Source organism: Trachemys scripta, chromosome 10, assembly GCF_013100865.1.
Source record: "Trachemys scripta elegans isolate TJP31775 chromosome 10, CAS_Tse_1.0, whole genome shotgun sequence".
In the NCBI taxonomy this organism is placed as follows: Eukaryota; Metazoa; Chordata; order Testudines; family Emydidae; genus Trachemys; species Trachemys scripta.
Window position 1 is genome coordinate 41,467,465 of NC_048307.1, and position 17,498 is coordinate 41,484,962.

Sequence of the window (17,498 nt, forward strand, 5' to 3'; positions counted from 1 at the left end):
AACTAGGTTTCAGAAGGTGAGGGAGGAAGCCATTTTATACTTGATTGTGACTAATGGGGAAATTGCCTCCTACCTTAAGATTTTCAACCAACTTGGGTGAAAGTGATCATGAAATGATATAATATAATCTAAGAAATGAAGGTGAGAAGACAGAAAAATAAAAAGACAGGCTTCAAAAAAACAGACTTGAATAAACTCAGAACTGGTAGGCAAGGTCCCATAGGAAGAAAATCTAAAGAGAAAAAGGAGTTCGGGAGAGCTGGTAGTTTCCCAAAGAGATATTAAAAGCACAATAGCAATCTATCCTGATGCAAAGAATAATAAGAAGCCTGTATGACTCCATCAGGAGCTCTTTAATAACACTGGTCTACAATTTTTGAGAAGTTGTCTGCTTCAGAGATAAAATGTGCTATTTATTATGTATTTTGATGTGCTGAATTCAAATATGAAAATTAAAACAACTGGCTACTATTTAAGATATTTAAGTTTTTACATTTTATGTCTATGTATATTGTGTAGATAGTAGAGTTTTAATCATAAATTGTAAACCTAGGTCTTTTCATGTGTTTATGGTTGCTTTACATGATAATATTTCACCTGTCCTGTTTATGTAACACTTTAAAAATCAGCAAAAGGGTTATATAAATAAAATTTATTATGAAACAAAAGGCAAAAAACTATTTTGTACATAGTTTAGTCCTATTCAGTGTCTACTCGGCGCTTCTTGGCTTATCTCTTGTTTTCATTAAATGGAGCATCTCTTGTCACTGTCCAGCAATAGTCTGCAAGCATTGATGGGCTCCATTTGCCCTGATAGCGTTTCTCCATTGTTGCAATATCCTGGTGAAATCGCTCGCCGTGCTCGTCGCTCACTGCTCCACAGTTCGGTGGAAAAACATCTAGATGAGAGTGCAAAAAATGTATCTTTAGTGACATGTTGCACCCAAGGCTTTGTATGCCTTGAGGAGGTTTTCCACCAACAACCTGTAGTTGTCTGCCTTGTTGTTTCCGAGAAAATTTATTGCCACTAACTGGAAGGCTTTCCATGCCGTCTTTTCCTTGCCACACAGTGCATGGTCAAATGCATCATCTCGAAGAAGTTCACGAATCTGAGGACCAACAAAGACACCTTCCTTTATCTTAGCTTCACTTAACCTTGGAAATTTTCCACGGAGGTACTTGAAAGCTGCTTGTGTTTTGTCAATGGCCTTGACAAAGTTCTTCATCAGACCCAGCTTGATGTGTAAGGGTGGTAACAAAATCTTCCTTGATTCAACAAGTGGTGGATGCTGAACACTTTTCCTCCCAGGCTCCAATGACTGTCGGAGTGGCCAATCTTTCTTGATGTAGTGGGAATCTCTTGCACGACTATCCCATTCGCAGAGAAAACAGCAATACTTTGTGTATCCAGTCTGCAGACCAAGCAAGAGAGCAACAACCTTCAAATCGCCACAAAGCTGCCACTGATGTTGGTCATAGTTTATGCACCTCAAACGTTGTTTCATGTTGTCATAGGTTTCCTTCATGTGGACTGCATGACCAACTGGAATTGATGGCAAAACATTGCCATTATGCAGTAAAACAGCTTTAAGACTCGTCTTCGATGAATCAATGAACAGTCTCCACTCATCTGGATCGTGAACGATGTTGAGGGCTGCCATCACACCATCGATGTTGCAGGCTACAAGATCACCTTCCATGAAGAAGAATGGGACAAGATCCTTTTGATGGTCACGGAACATGGAAACCCTAACATCACCTGCCAGGAGATTCCACTGCTGTAGTCTGGAGCCCAACAGCTCTGCCTTACTCTTGGGTAGTTCCAAATCCCTGACAAGGTCATTCAGTTCACCTTGTGTTATGAGGTGTGGTTCAGAGGAGGAGGATGGGAGAAAATGTGGGTCCTGTGACATTGATGGTTCAGGACGAGAAGTTTCATCCTCTTCCTCGTCTGACTCAAGTGAGAGTGATTCTGGTGCATCAGGAACCGGCAGTCCTTCTCCATGGGGTTCTGGGCAAATAGCTGATGGAATGTTTGGATAATGCACAGTCCACTTTTTCTTCTTTGACACACCTTTCCCAACTGGAGGCACCATGCAGAAGTAACAATTGCTGGTATGATCTGTTGGCTCTCTCCAAATCATTGGCACTGCAAAAGGCATAGATTTCCTTTTCCTGTTCAACCACTGGCGAAGATTTGTTGCACAAGTGTTGCAGCATATGTGTGGGGCCCACCTCTTGTCCTGATCTCCAATTTTGCAGCCAAAATAAAGGTGATAGGCTTTCTTAACCATAGTGGTTATACTGCGCTTTTGTGATGCAAAAGTCACTTCACCACAAACATAGCAGAAGTTATCTGCACTGTTCACACAAGTTCGAGGCATCTCTGCTCACTTTGATTTTGTAAAGGGATTTCTGTTTAGCCAAACACTGACAAATAAGAGAGCACGACACTGTATGATTTCTAAAGCTGATATAGGGCAATTTGTTCAGTAGAGTGATGTAAGCTTCGTTATGATTGCATCATCCATGACTTCTAGGAATAACATGATGCAATTCATATCATGTATATGCAATACCAGCTTCAGATTGCATCATTCATTGTTTTGCCTAAAAAGCAAGTACTGTCCAAACCCAGTCATAGATTTATTCATAGATCCAGTCAAAGATGTATTTTAGTCATTTCTGGTTTAAATTGAGATCCCTTCCCTTTATAACTCACTTATCCTCCGCCATTCCCAAGTCAAGGGTCGTATATACTGACCCAATAGCATATCTTGAAAACTAGAGCTAGTTAACAATTTTAAGCATCATTTTCGTTCTCAGTGACCCAGAATTAGTAAAGTTTGACTACATTTATTTCAGAAGCGTTTTGGCTGTAGAGCAGTGTAACCTGACAATCAAAAAGGAAACTTACAAAATGTGGAACTATGGGTGAATTGCTAAGAATGAATACAAAAGAACAGCACAAGCATGTAGGGACTAAATTAAAAAGTCTAAGGCACAAAATGAGTTACACCTGCAAGAGACATAAAAGGTAATATGAGGTTCTATAAATATATTAGGCGCCAGAGCCAAAGGAAAGTGCAGATCTACTACTTAAAAGGGAAGGACAGCTAATAACAGATGATATCAAGGCAGCTCAAGTGTTTAATGCCTATTTTGCTTCAGTCTCCACTAAAAAGGTTAATTGTGATCAGATGCTTAACACAATAGTAATAACAAGGGGGAAGGATCAGAGCTAAAATAGGGGAAGGAACAGATTAAAGAATATTTATCCTAATGTACTTACAGAACTAGGTGAAGCAATCTTTAAAAAGGGGAACAAAATGGACCTGGGGAATTAGATCAGTCAGCCTAACTCTGATATCTGGAAAGGCATTGGAACAAATCACTAAATTAACAGTTTGTATGGACCTAAAGGATAATAGGGTTATAAGTAATAGCCAACATGATTTTGTCTAGAACCAGTCATGCCAAACCAACCTAATTTCCTTCTTTGACATGATTACTGGCATAGTGGATGGGGGGGAAGCAGTAGACATGACATACCTTGATTTTAGAAAGGCTTTTTTGACCCAGACCCACATGGCATTTTCATAGGCAAACTAGGGAAATGTAGTCTAGATCAGCGGTTCACAAACTATGGGGTAGGCCTCCCACGGGAGGCATGAGCTGTGTGCTTTGTCAGCCCTGAGTGGCTGGAGCTCGTGCAGAAGGACATGCATACCCAGGAGATGGGGATAAAGGGGACAGCCAGAGCCCCACAACCTATGCTCAGGCTCTCCTTCCCCTCCCCCAAAACCCCTCACCTGGAGGCAGTGGGGTGGCAGCAGCAGTGCAGAAGTAAGCGTAGTAATGGGGCGCTAAGTCTGCTGTGAAAAGTGATATTGAATATTACTTTTCACATTGTGACCCTTATTTCTGTACTACTTCCAGTGTGACGCTGCCTTCAGAGCTGGGTGGCAGTATGTATACTTGGGGAGGGGCACGTGAATGACTACAGACACAAAGAAGGGAGGCCCGATCAAATAAGTTTGAGAACCATTGGTCTAGATGAAATTACTATAAGGTGGTTACATAACTGTTATTTGAATATGGTCTTTCAACTAGTTATCAATGTTTGCATTCAAACTAGGAGGATGTATCTAATGGGGTCTTTCTGGAGTCTGTCAGTACTATTCAATTACTTGGATAATGGAATGGAGAATATACTTATGAAATCTGTAGATGACACCAAAAGGGGAGGAGTTGCAAGCACCTTGGAGGACAGGATTAGAATTCAAAACAACCTTGACAAATTGGAGAACTGGTCTGAAATTGACAAGATTAAATTCAATAAAGACAAGTGCAAAATACTACACTCAGGAAAGAAAAATCAAATGCACAACTACAAAAGGGGGAATAACTGGCAAGGTGGTAGTACTGCTGAAAAGTAACTGGGCGTTCTAGTAGATCAGAAATTAGATGAGTCATCAATATGATGCAGTTGTGAAAAAGGTTAATATTCCAAGTTGTATTAAGAGGAGTCTGGTATGTGAGACACAAGAAGTAATTGTTCTGCTTTGTCTGGCATTTGTAGGGTCTCAGTTGGAGTACTGTGTTCAGTTTTTAAGAAAGATGTGACCAAGCCTATCCAATAAATTCTTGGACTGCATTGCAGACAACTTTTTATTTCAGAAGGTTGAAAAAGCTACTGGGGGAAAGCTGTTCTAGACTTGATTTTAACAAATAGGGAGGAACTCGTTGAGAATTTGAAAGTAGAAGGCAGCTTGGGTGAAAGTGATCATGAAATCATAGAGTTTGCAATTCTAAGGAAGGGTAGAAGGGAGTACAGCAAAATAGAGACAATGGATTTCAGGAAGGCGGATTTTGGGAAGCTCAGAGAGCTGATAGGTAAGGTCCCATGGGAATCAAGACTGAGGGGAAAAACAACTGAGGAGAGTTGGCAGTTTTTAAAAGGGACACTATTAAGGGCCCAAAAGCAAGCTATTCCGCTGGGTAGGAAAGATAGAAAATGTGGCAAAAGACCACCTTGGCTTAACCATGAGATCTTGCATGATGTAAAAAATAAAAAGGAGTCATAAAAAATGGAAACTAGGACAGATTACGAAGGATGAAAATAGGCAAACAACACAGGAATGCAGGGACAAGATTAGAAAGGCAAAGGCACAAAATGAGCTCAAACTAGCTACGGGAATAAAGGGAAACAAGATGACTTTTTATCAATACATTAGAAGCAAGAGGAAGACCAAGGACAGGATAGGCCCACTGCTCAGTGAAGAGGGAGAAACAGTAACAGGAAACTTGGAAATGGCAGAGATGCTTAATGACTTCTTTGTTTCGGTCTTCACCGAGAAGTCTGAAGGAATGCCTAACGTAGTGAATGCTAATGGGAAGGGGACAGGTTTAGCACAGGGATAGGCAACCTATGGCACGTGTGCCGAAGGCGGCATGCGAGCTGATTTTCAGTGGCACTCACACTGCCCGGGTCCTGGCCACCAGTTCGAGGGGCTCTGCATTTTAATTTAATTTTAAATGAAACTTCTTAAACATTTTAAAAACCTTATTTACTTTACATACAACCATAGTTTAGTTATATATTATAGACTTAGAGAAAGACACCGTCTAAAAACGTTAAAATGTATTACCGGCACGCGAAACCTTGTGGGAGAGTTAGCTTGGGTCCTTCTACTCTGCGCTGGTTAGGCCTCAACTGGAGTATTGTGTCCTGTTGTGGGCACCGCATTTCAAGAAAGATGTGGAGAAATTGGAGAGGGTCCAGAGAAGAACAACAAGAATGATTAAAGGTCTTGAGAACATGACCTATGAAGGAAGGCTGAAAGAATTGGGTTTGTTTAGTTTGGAAAAGAGAAGACTGAGAGGGGACATGATAGCAGTTTTCAGGTATCTAAAAGGGTGTCCTAGGAGGAGGGAGAAAACTTATTCACCTTAGCCTCTAAGGATAGAACAAGCAGCAATGGGCTTAAACTGCAGCAAGGGAAGTTGGACATTAAGAAAAAGTTCCTAACTGTCAGGGTGGTTAAACGCTGGAATAAATTGCCTAGGGAGGTTGCACAATCTCCAGCTCCGGAGATATTTAAGAGTAGGTTAGAAAAATGTCTAACAGGGATGGTCTAGACCAGGGGTCGGCAACCTTTCAGAAGTGGTGTGCCGAGTCTTCATTTATTCACTCCAATGTAAGGTTTCGCGTGCCAGTCATACATTTTAACGTTTTTAGAAGGTCTCTTTCTATAGTCTATAATATAGAACTAAACTATTGTTGTATGTAAAGTAAATAAGGGTTTTTAAATGTTTAAGAAGCTTCACTTAAAATTAAATTAAAATGCAGAGCCCCCTGGACCGATGGCCAGGACCTGGGCAGCGTGAGTGCCACTGAAAATCAGCTCCTGTGCCGCCTTCGGCACTTGTGCCACAGGTTGCCTACCCCTGGTCTAGACAGTATTTGGTCCTGCCATGAGGGCAGGGGACTGGACTCGATGACCTCTCGAGGTCCCTTCAGTCCTAGAATCTATGAATCTATAAGCCAGAGTGAGTCAAAAGGAGAATTACAAAAATAAAAGGGTTAGAAAACCTGACCTATGTGCTAAGGTTAAAAAAAACTAGGCATGTTTTAGTCTTGAGAAAAAATGACTGAATGGGGACCTGATAAATCTTCAGATATGTTAAGGGCTGTTATGAGGAGGATGGTGATCAATTGTTCTCCATGTCCACTGAAGGTACGACAAGAAGTAATGGGCTTAATCTGCCCATTACTAAATCTGAGATTTAGGTTAGATATTAGGAAAAGCTATTTAACTATAAGTTCTGGAATAGGTTCCAAAGGCAATTGTGGAATCCCCATCAGTGGAGGTTTTTAAAGAACCAGTTAGAGCAACACCTCTCAGGAATGGTGTTGGTAGACTTGGTCCTGTCACTTACAGCCACATGCACTAAGACAACTCCTCATGGTCCCTTCCAACCCAACATTTCTATGATTCTATGAAGTCTCTTACAGTGACCTCTCCACAGATCAGCTAGTAGGAGATGCTGCAACTTGTGCCATTGTTCTCTGAATCCTCTACTCTCAAGACCAAAGATGAGAAAAATAAGAATCCAGATTTGCTCTTGCATAGCAGTACAATAAGCTGCTCCCATCATTGGACTATAACTTTTAAATAAGAAACTGCTTCATTTCAAGGGGTTTAAAAAAACTAAATCTTTGTTTATCAGGGGAAGGATTCCACAAAGAATGTTCATCACTGCAGTATTCTCATTCTCTGGTCTTGTGCTCCTAGTGTGAGAGAGAGCAGATTTTCTCCTAATTCTAAGACTCAAACCTCTGAGATGAAGGCTGCTAACACAAAACACCCCACCTGGTCAGTTTGTGGCAACAACTACCACATTTCAGCAGATGTGAAGATCTCAAAGCACACACACTGAAAGAGGCCTTTCCGAAGTCTAAGTCCAGGGCAAAATAAAGTGGCTGAAGGAGACTCTACAATTCTATAAAATGCAGTACAGTTGGAAAACAAAGCCAAAAACGTGAAAGGTCTTGCTAGTCAGCAGCCATGTGGCCCAAAGTGCCAAAGGTGAGGAACCTCATTATATAAGTAGACAATATGTTAACAGCTGATTCGAAGGCATACAAACCAGTAAAGGATTATTTGACTGCTTGATACAATCTGGGTGGACATAGAAAAGCAGTTGTTGTTCCAAAAGGGAGACCATTACCTGGTATAGTCAATTAAGAGCCATCTAAAAGTTCTAGCAATTGTAGTAATGGCTACAGTGTGTAACTATGTGTATGTAACAAGAAAAGTCTCATTAATTGCTACTGCCCTGCTACCAAAAAGCTTTGACCTGGAGCAGGTATTAGAAGTCTCAGGCACGCATGTGATTAGACTAGGATGATATATTTATTTTTAAAAAGTTTAGTCTGTGTTTAGACAATTTCTTCTGGCTGCTTTGGGAGCCCATCTAGTTACTAAGAGTGTCATGCAGAAGCTGGTGGGGGGGAGGAGAAGGTGGTCAGAGGAGAGTGTGTCTGGTGCATTGGAGTTCAGAACCATGCAATAGAGCTGACCCTCAGCTTGCCTCCACCCCGTGCTGCACAGGCATATATATATAGCTATCTACAGCACATCTACTGTTCTTGGTGAGCCTCTAACCTTGGTGAGCATCAAGGCAACTTCCACAGCAGACCCCATTCTGCTTTCAGAATTAATGGCTCTAACTGAGATTGACATTGAGGAAGAATCAGTGGCCCACTCCCAATTGTCATCTTAAGGAGTGGGCAGTGGCCACATTCTTCCCTCTGATATTACAGCTGACAAATTAGCATTAGACTTTAGCATTGATGGAAGTACTGTATTCTATAGTTTGCAAACAGACCAGTACACAGGTGAGAAACAGCCTGTGTGCTAGATCTAGGCTGTGACATATTTGAGGCCCATATGCCATTTACCTAATGCAAAAATCTCCACTCTGTTTAAAAAAAGTGTAGGGTTCATGGTTGCAAAAACAACCTTCCAAATACGAACAGACACTAACCCATGCATTGATGTCTATGGGAATCAATAGCTTTGAGAGGGGTGAACTCCTAGGCTCCTATTAATGTCACCGAACTATCAACTCTAAAGCCAATGACATCTAGGGAAAGTTTTACTATTCCACGGCCCTTCACATGGGCAGTGGAAATAGGGTAAACGGGCAGAAGTGAAGCCCACAGGGAATTGGGAGTTATTGCTAGGAAGAAAGTGTAGAGGGAAGACAGAGAAACAAGGGCCAAGAATAATAGTGCCATGTTGTCTTACTGATATTGAATGTGATAAGGTACTCAACAAATAACAAAATATAGTTAACATATACATGCCATTCTACCTTGTTCTTTAAACTTTCCATTGATAACAGTGGCAGTTCTGGATCAAGGTTAGTATATGTTCCTAACGTATACACCAGCCCACAGCTGATAAGTAAAAATTGGAATTTGTCTCAGCACCCTAGATTGGGTTAAGTGCATCTAATATTTGGGCAAGTTTTCTTTCTAGCCATAAAGGCCTGAATGTTAATTACAGTGAAAGCTCAGGTTCTGCAGGCAAGTCCATGGCTATTCAACAGCAGACATACAAGGTCCTGCCCTTTTCTCAATGTATGGTCTTTGTGTGCTTCTGTCTTAATGTCTGCAAGTTACTGTTTCACTGAACAAGCCGGTACATCATCAGTATAGGAAAAAATTAATATCACACAGCCTACCACAAACTGTCTCTCCCTGCCAGAGAAATGCAGTGTCTTGTCATAGGACAGTGTTTGACTCTACCTGTGCTAGCTCTGTCACGGATCTCTGTCTCTCTGGAAAGCTTGTGCACAACTGGGCTGGAGGGTTATCTATAATGTGACTTGGCTGGAAAATATCAAAACAGAATTTAAATTAATAAGGATCAGTTCAATCAGTGCAATAAGTACAAATGAAAAGTATTCCACTTAGGAATGAACAATCAGTTGCACACATACAAAATGGGAAATGACTGCTTAGGAAGGAGTACTGCAGAAAGGAATCTGGGGGTCATAGTGCACCATAAACTAAATATGAGTCAACAGTGTAACACTGTAGCAAAAAAAGCAAACATCACTCGTAGATTTGATTTAAATCTCTTAATCATGATTTAAATCACTAGTCAGGAACGCTCAATTTAATCATGGATTTCTACATAAAAGTGCATTCTTGTTGGTTATTATAACCTTAATACATATTTTTCACAACTCAGAGATAGGTGTAGGTTTCATTTTTAGAAGGTACACATTATACATTTTTAAAGTGATTTATTTTGAAAATTTTTCAGATTAGTTTTACAGCTTTTATCAGAAAATCAATGATTGTTTGGTTATTTCATTTACCAAAGGTAATAGAAGCAGATAGTTCACCTCCCAATGACTTCATAAACATCTCCAATTCAACATATTAATCATTAATATTTGAGGATTTTCTTGCCATGCTGTATTAGGAGAAGAACATCACCAGACAGATATTTAAATTGTTTTATTTAACTAAAACAACAATGTTATGTATTCTGGATTTTTTTCTTCAACAGCAAACATACAATATTTTAACAAAACAAGCATATGATTTTTGAATTTAAACATTCTAGTTTTTTAAAATCAGGTTTGTTTTTGTTAAAATTGTTTTTAACTAAAATAGTTAAATGAAATATTTTAAAAAAATTAAATCGACTATGTCAGCCAGGTCAACATGAGAAACTTAAAATATTGGCTTCTGCAGCTAACTGAGTTGTCTGAGTTGAAAAACATGGGGATCGATATGAAAATCCAGAGGTGGATAGGGAATTGGTTAATGGGGAGAATGCAGTGGGTCGTATTAAAGGGTGAATTGTCGGGTTGGAGGGAGGTTACTAGTGGAGTGCCTCAAGGTTCGGTTTTGGGACCCATCTTATTTAATCTATTTATAACTGACCTCGGGACAGATTGCAAGAGTGGGCTGATAAAGTTTGCGGATGATACGAAGGTGGGAGGAGTTGCAAACTCGGAGGAGGATAGGGATACTCTGCAGGGAGACTTGAATGAGCTTGTGAATTGGAGTATTAGAAATAGGATGAAATTTAATAGTAAAAAGTGTAAGGTTATGCACTTGGGGACGAATAATAACAATTTTAGTTACAAGATGGGGACGCATTGGTTAGAAGTAACGGAAGAGGAGAAGGACCTAGGGGTCCTTGTGGACCGCAGGATGACTATGAGTCGGCAATGTGACGTGGCGGTGAAAAAAGCCAATGCGGTCTTGGGATGTATTAGGCGAGGTATATCTAGTAGAGATAGGGAGGTCCTGCTTCCGTTGTATAAGGCACTGGTGAGACCTCATTTGGAGTACTGTGTGCAGTTCTGGTCTCCAATGTTTAAAAAAGATGAACTCAAACTGGAACGGGTGCAGAGAAGGGCGACTAAGATGATCAGAGGAATGGAAAACCTGTCGTATGAAAAGAGATTAGAGGAGCTTGGGTTGTTTAGTCTGACAAAGCGAAGGCTGAGGGGGGATATGATTGCTATCTTTAAATATATCAGAGGGGTTAATACAAGGGAGGGAGAGGAATTATTCCAGTTTAGTACTAATGTGGACACGAGAACGAATGGATACAAACTGGCCGGGGGGAAGTTTAGGCTAGAAATTAGACGAAGGTTTCTGACCATCAGAGGGGTGAAATATTGGAACGGCCTTCCGAGGGAAACGGTGGGGGCGACGGACCTGTCTGGTTTTAAGATTAAGTTGGATAAGTTTATGGAGGGAATGGTTTAATGATAAAACATAGTAGTCAAGGAAAACCAAGCAATGGTACATGAACAACATAATGGCCAACAAGGGTCAGGCTAGAGACTCTTGCCTATATGCTCGGGGTATTACTGATCGCCATATTTGGGGTCGGGAAGGAATTTTCCTCCAGGGTAGATTGGCCGAGCCTCTGGAGGTTTTTCGCCTTCCTCCGCAGCATGGGGCAGGGATCACTAGCAGGAGGGTCTCAGCCGATTGAAGTCACTAAAACACAGGACTGGGGACTTCAACGGTAGAGTACAGGGAAGGGTCTTGCGGCCTGCAGCATGCAGGGGGTCAGACCAGATGATCATAATGGTCCCTTCTGACCTTAATGTCTATGAGTCTATGAGTCTATGAGTCTTCACCTTCACTGTCCTGTTTGTTCATAATCTGGAAAAGAAAAACAAGCTTTCCTGCTTTTTCAGGTCCCAAATGATTTCTCAATTTGGAATGAATTAGTCCAAAGGAAGAAAATATTCTTTCTACACCGGCAGAAGAAGTTATTGCTGTTAAAAGTGAGATTATCACTTCCGTCTCTGAATCCAAGTGCTTAAATGTCTTCCACCAGTTCACTGGTGTGATTTTCTTTAAAACATCATCAGCAAACATATATTTCTTGAATGGTTCACCCTTAGCTCTGAAGTTTATTATAGTTGGCATTATGGAGGGATGATTGCTGGATGTCCAAGTCACAGCCAACTCCTCTTCTTCAGCAGTTAAGGTTTGACCCTGGTTCCGAGTATTGAGAATATTTGCAAGAAAATGAGCTGGAGACAGTCCTTGTCCCATTCGTTTTTTTAATGCTTGTAATTTAACTCTGTCATTGCATATTTCTCTTTTTAAGATCTTACTCAGTTCCTTCCAAATTTCAACAGCGTCAGCAATAAAACAGCTATTTCCCTGCATTTTGTTCAAGGCTACAGAAATAGGCTTCAGGGTACTCAGCATGTGTTCAACATTTCTCTTAAGCCCAATGTTGAGAACTTTGGCTGTGACAGTGTCATCTATTTTTTCACAGTTTTGTTCACAAACTGTCATCCGATTAGGCCAGTTCTTGATATAGTGCTCAAAACAGTCCACTACTGAGTTCCATCGCACGTCTTGTGGGAGAGTTAGCTTGGGTCCTTCCCCTTTTTTCAGAGCAGCTGCTGCAAAGTGGTTGTTATGGAAGTATTTTCCAATTTCAACAACATTAGCCTTTCTTTCTGGAACACTGAAGTCTTTGGCTAGGAGGTTCATCAAATGAGCACTGCAACGGTATGTTATTAGGTTGGGACTTGCTTCACTCTCTTCTAAATTTCTTCTCATCTTGGATACATTTGCAGCATTGTCTGTGACCAATTTTTCCACAGTTTGTTATAGCTTTTACTGCTACTTCTTGTAAGTATTCTCTGTGTGTCTTTCCTGATGTATCAATTGTTTCTGTAAGGAAGACATTCCCTTCTTCTGTTGTCACTCAAGCACATACAACAGGATCACTGTGGACATTGCTTCACCCATCAAGACTCAGGTTAACAATTTTACCCTCTAGATCTTATGCGCACTGCTCAATTTCTCTTTCCTACACTTTATCCAGCAATTTGCCTGCAACATCTGCTCTGTTGGGTGGACTGTATCCTGGTCTTAATGACTGAACCGTATTAATGAAGTGTGGGTTCTCAATCATACGGAAAGGAGAGTCTGTTGCATAAACAAACTGGGCAATTTTTTCATCAATTACCTTTTTGTAATCTGCTGGTTCTTATCACAAACTTATCTATGGTTGTTTCTGGATGATGGAGATTTTTTTTTTGCTACAGGTGATATACTGTGGCTATGTGATATACATGATGTGACTGAAACACTATCATTGGCAGATAACTCTGAAACTATAGAAAATGATGGTGATCTTGAAGGTAGATAGTCTTCAGAATCCTGTATGTTGAGGATGGATTCTCCTAAACAAAATAAGTCAATGCATTTATTTAATTATTATTACTATACTGCTCATTTAGTATTACTCATTTCATTCAGTAACACTCAGTACTACTTTAAAGGTGAAATTGTAAAAGGAAGATCTGCCTATTTCAGCTATTTATTTTTTAATCACAACTGCATCTGAAATGATAGAACCACAGAGTAACAACTATAGTTTTTGCTCAAACATGAGAATTCAAGAATAGTCCAGAAGGAAGACAAGCAGTCCTTAAGAAAGAAGTATGAAATGAAAAAGTTTACCAACCTGAAGATCCTGCAGGTTCAGACATGTTCCTTTCATCATCTTCAACGCAGCTTCCTCCTGAGAAGGAACACTTCTCAGGATGATGTTTCATTCAGGCAACCAAGCCTTGCATTTCTTTGTTGCACTGTTTGCATTTTGCACACATGCCTGTCTTACCCACAGGTGGAGGAACTTCATTAAAATATTCCCAAACTGGGTCTCTTTTATGGCCTGCTGCCATTATAGGTTTTCCCTTCTAGTGAGAGAATAGTAGGGTAGATCTCAATCAATGACTGCTACACTCAGAAAGACCTCAAGACTTCTGGAATATGCTGCTCAAACAGTTTCACTTTTGTTTCTACTGCCTGTCCCTCCCTTCTCACATTTATCTCCAGACTTCTTCTCCTTGTCCAGATCTATTCCGCCACCAACAATCTTCTGTTCATTGAACTTTTTGAAACTTTTCACTTTTAGAGAGAGGTAAAGGATTGACTCTGTGTGCACAAATTTGCAGAGGGACAATAAGGTTGAGGTCTGTTATTTCTCACCTCTCTATATTATTTATTTATTTAAAACTTTTTTGCTGTTAACAAGAATGTTATCTCTGGAGACAGAAATCCAGAATTTGAGAACTGCAAAACTAAGCATCTCTGATGGTATCTTCTAGACGGAGCACTGAGTCCTAGTGGGTAGATAGAAAGATTAACCTAAATAATCTATACAGAAGCTCCTGGAACCCCATAAATTTGGGTCCATAATCCATGAACCATTGGAACTCATTTACAAAACTTTTCTTAAATATTACATGAATATATTGTCTCATACTATAGAATTAGAAATTATAATCCCCATTCCATGATGAGATAGTTTTAATTAAGATTTATTATAGCTTTAAGATATCTTTAGATAGGTTTTTTCCTCAAAAAGCATTTTATCAAAAAAATCTGATTTAAATAAAAAAATCATTTTTTTTATCCACCCTGCTCTCTGCCAGGCTGTGTCTCCTCCCTCCATTCATGCTGCCTGGTAGAGTGTGAGGCTACATTAACAATGTGTTAACTCTTGAGGACTCAGACAAGTTCTAGTTCATCATTTAGCAGTAAGGCATTCCCTGGGAAATATCCTACCCTCTTCCACTGTCTGACTCCACCACCTCAACCAAGTTTCACAATCATCATTGCTGTGTACAGTATTAAATTGTTTAAAACTTATACTGTGTATATGTGTCTGGTGAAGAAAATTTCCTGGAACCTAACCCCCCCACACACTTACATTAATTCTTATGGGGAAATTGGATTTGCTTAACATTGTTTAGTTTAAAGTGGCATTTTTCAGGAACATAACTACAACGTTAAGCGAGGAGTTACTGTACTAATGCAAGAAGTATGGGGAATAAGCAGGAAGAACTTGAAATGCTAGTTAATAAACACAACTATGACACAGTTGGAATCATAGAGACTTGGTGGGATAATACGCATGACTAGAATATTGGTATAGAAGGGTACAGCTTGCTCAGGAAGGACAGGCAGGGAAAAAAGGGAGGAGGTGTTGCCTTATATATTAAAAATGTATACACTTGGACCAAGGTTGAGATGGATATAGGAGACAGACTTGCTGAAAGTCTCCGGGTAAGAATAAAAGGGATAAAAAACCAGGATGATGTCATGAGAGGGGTCCACGTAACCAAGCAGAAGTGGATGAATAAGGCCCTACCAACTTCATGGTCCCTTTTGGTTAATTTCATGGTCATAGGATTTTAAAAATCATAAATTTCATGATTTCACCTATTTAAATCTGAAATTTCACGGTGTTGAAATTGTAGGGGTCTTGACCCAAAAAGGAGTTCTGGAGAGGTTGCAAAGTTATTGTGTGGGGGGGTTGCAGTACTGCTATCCTTACTTCTGCGCTCCTGCTGGCGGCTGCGCTGCCTTCAGAGCTGGGCAGCTGGAGAGCGGTGGCTGCTGGCTGGGAGCCCAGGTCTGAAGGCAGAGCTGCCGCCAGCAGCAGCGCAGAAGTAAGGATGGTATGGTATGGTATTGCCACCCTTACTTCTAGGCTGCTGTCTGCAGAGTTGGGCCCTCAGTCAGCAGCCACCTCTCTCTGGCCACCCAGCTCTGAAGACAGAAGCAAGCGTAGTATGGTATTGCCACGGGACGCTGCCTTCAGAGCTGGGCACCTGGCCAACAGCTGCCGCTCTCTGGCCGCCTAGCATTGAAGGCAACGCAGAAGTAAGGGTGGCAATACTATGACCCCCCCCAAAAAATAACCTTGTGACCCCCCTGCAACTCACTTTTGGATCAGGACCCCCAATTTGAGAAACGCTGGTCTCCCCCCACGAAATCTGTATAGTGGAGGGTAAAAGCGCAGAAAAGACTTCACAGGGGGAGACCAGAGTTCACGGTCCATGATGCGTTTTTCATGGCCATGAGTTTGGTAAGGACCTATGGATGACGCTTTTTTTAAGCAACTAACAAAATCATTGAAAGCACAGGACTTGGTGGTGATTGGGGACTTCAACTACCCAGACATCTGTTGGGAAAATAACACAGCAGGACACAGATTATCCAACAAGTTCTTGGAATGAATTGGTGACACTTATTTCAGAAGGTAGAGAAAGCTACTAGGGGAGAGGTTGTTCTAGATTTGATTTTGACAAATAGGGAGGAACTGGTTGAGAATTTGAAAGCGGAAGGCAGCTTAGGTAAAAGTGATCATGAAATGGTAGAGAGGAATGGTAGGAGGGAAAACAGCACAATAAAGATAATGGATTTCAAGAAGGCAGACTTTAGAAAACTCAGGGAGTTGGGAGGTAAGATTCCATGGGAAGCAAGTCTATGGGAAAAACAGTTCAAGAGAGTTGGCCGTTTTTCAAAGAGATATTATTAAGGGCACCTTGATCCCACTGCATAGGAAAAATAGGAAGTATTGCAAGAGACCACCCTGGCTTAACCAGGAGCTCTTCAATGATCTGAGACTCAAAGAAGAATCCTACAAAAAGTGGAAACTAGGTTAAATTTCAAAGGATGAATATAAACAAATAACACACGTATGTAGTGACAAAATTAGAAAGGCCAAGGCACAAAACAAGATTAAACTAGGAAGAGACATAAAAGGTAACAAGAAAACATTCTACAAATACATTAGAAGCAAGACCAAGGACAGGGTAGGCCCATTACTCAATAGGGGAGGGGGGGGGGGAGAGAACAATAACAGAAAATGTGGAAATGGCAGAAGTGCTAAATGACTTTTTGTTTTCACTAAAAAGGTTAGTAATGACTGGATGTCTAACATAGTGTAGGATCAGAAGATAGGATCAGTAGGATCAGAAGCTAAAATAGGGAAAGAACAAGTTAAAAATTACTTAGATAAGTTGGATGTCTTCAAGTCACCCGGGCCTGATTAAATACATCCTAGAATACTCAAGGAGCTGACTAAGGCGATATCTGAAAAGTCATGGAAGACGGGAGAGATTCCAGAGGACTTGAAAAGGGCAAATATAGTGCCAATCTATAAAAATGGAAATAAAGACAACCTGGGGAATTACAGACCTATCAGCTTAACTTCAGTACCCGGAAAGATAATGAAGCAAATAATTAAGCAAGCAATTTGCAAACATGTAGAAGATAATAAGGTGATAAGTAACTGTCAGGATTTGTCAAGAACAAATCATGTCAAACCAACCAAATAGCTTTCTTTGACAGAGCAACAAGCCTTGTTGATAGAGGGGAAGCATTTGATGTGGTATATCTTGAATTTAGTTACACTTTTGATACCGTCTCGCATGACCTTCTCATAAACAAACTAGGGAAATACAATCTAGATGGAGCTACTGTAAGGTGGGTGCATAACTGGTTGGAAAACCTTCCCAGAGAGTAGTTATCAGTGGTTCATAGTCAAGCTGGAAAGGCATATCAAGTGGGGTCCTGCAGGGATCAGTTCTGGGTCCGGTTCTGTTCAATATCTTCATCAATGATT

The 17,498-nt window shown here is 40.6% G+C and overlaps 1 protein-coding gene across 1 annotated transcript in view; it reads right to left on the reverse strand.

Annotated features, from left to right (window-relative positions):
- REC114 (REC114 meiotic recombination protein) overlaps nucleotides 1–17,498 on the reverse strand; it is a 107,461-nt gene that overhangs the window by 4,078 nt on the left and 85,885 nt on the right. The window contains exon 5 of the mRNA XM_034783725.1: nucleotides 9,320–9,403. Within this exon, the coding sequence (XP_034639616.1) occupies nucleotides 9,320–9,403 (84 nt within the window). The remainder of the gene's footprint in view (nucleotides 1–9,319; nucleotides 9,404–17,498) is intronic.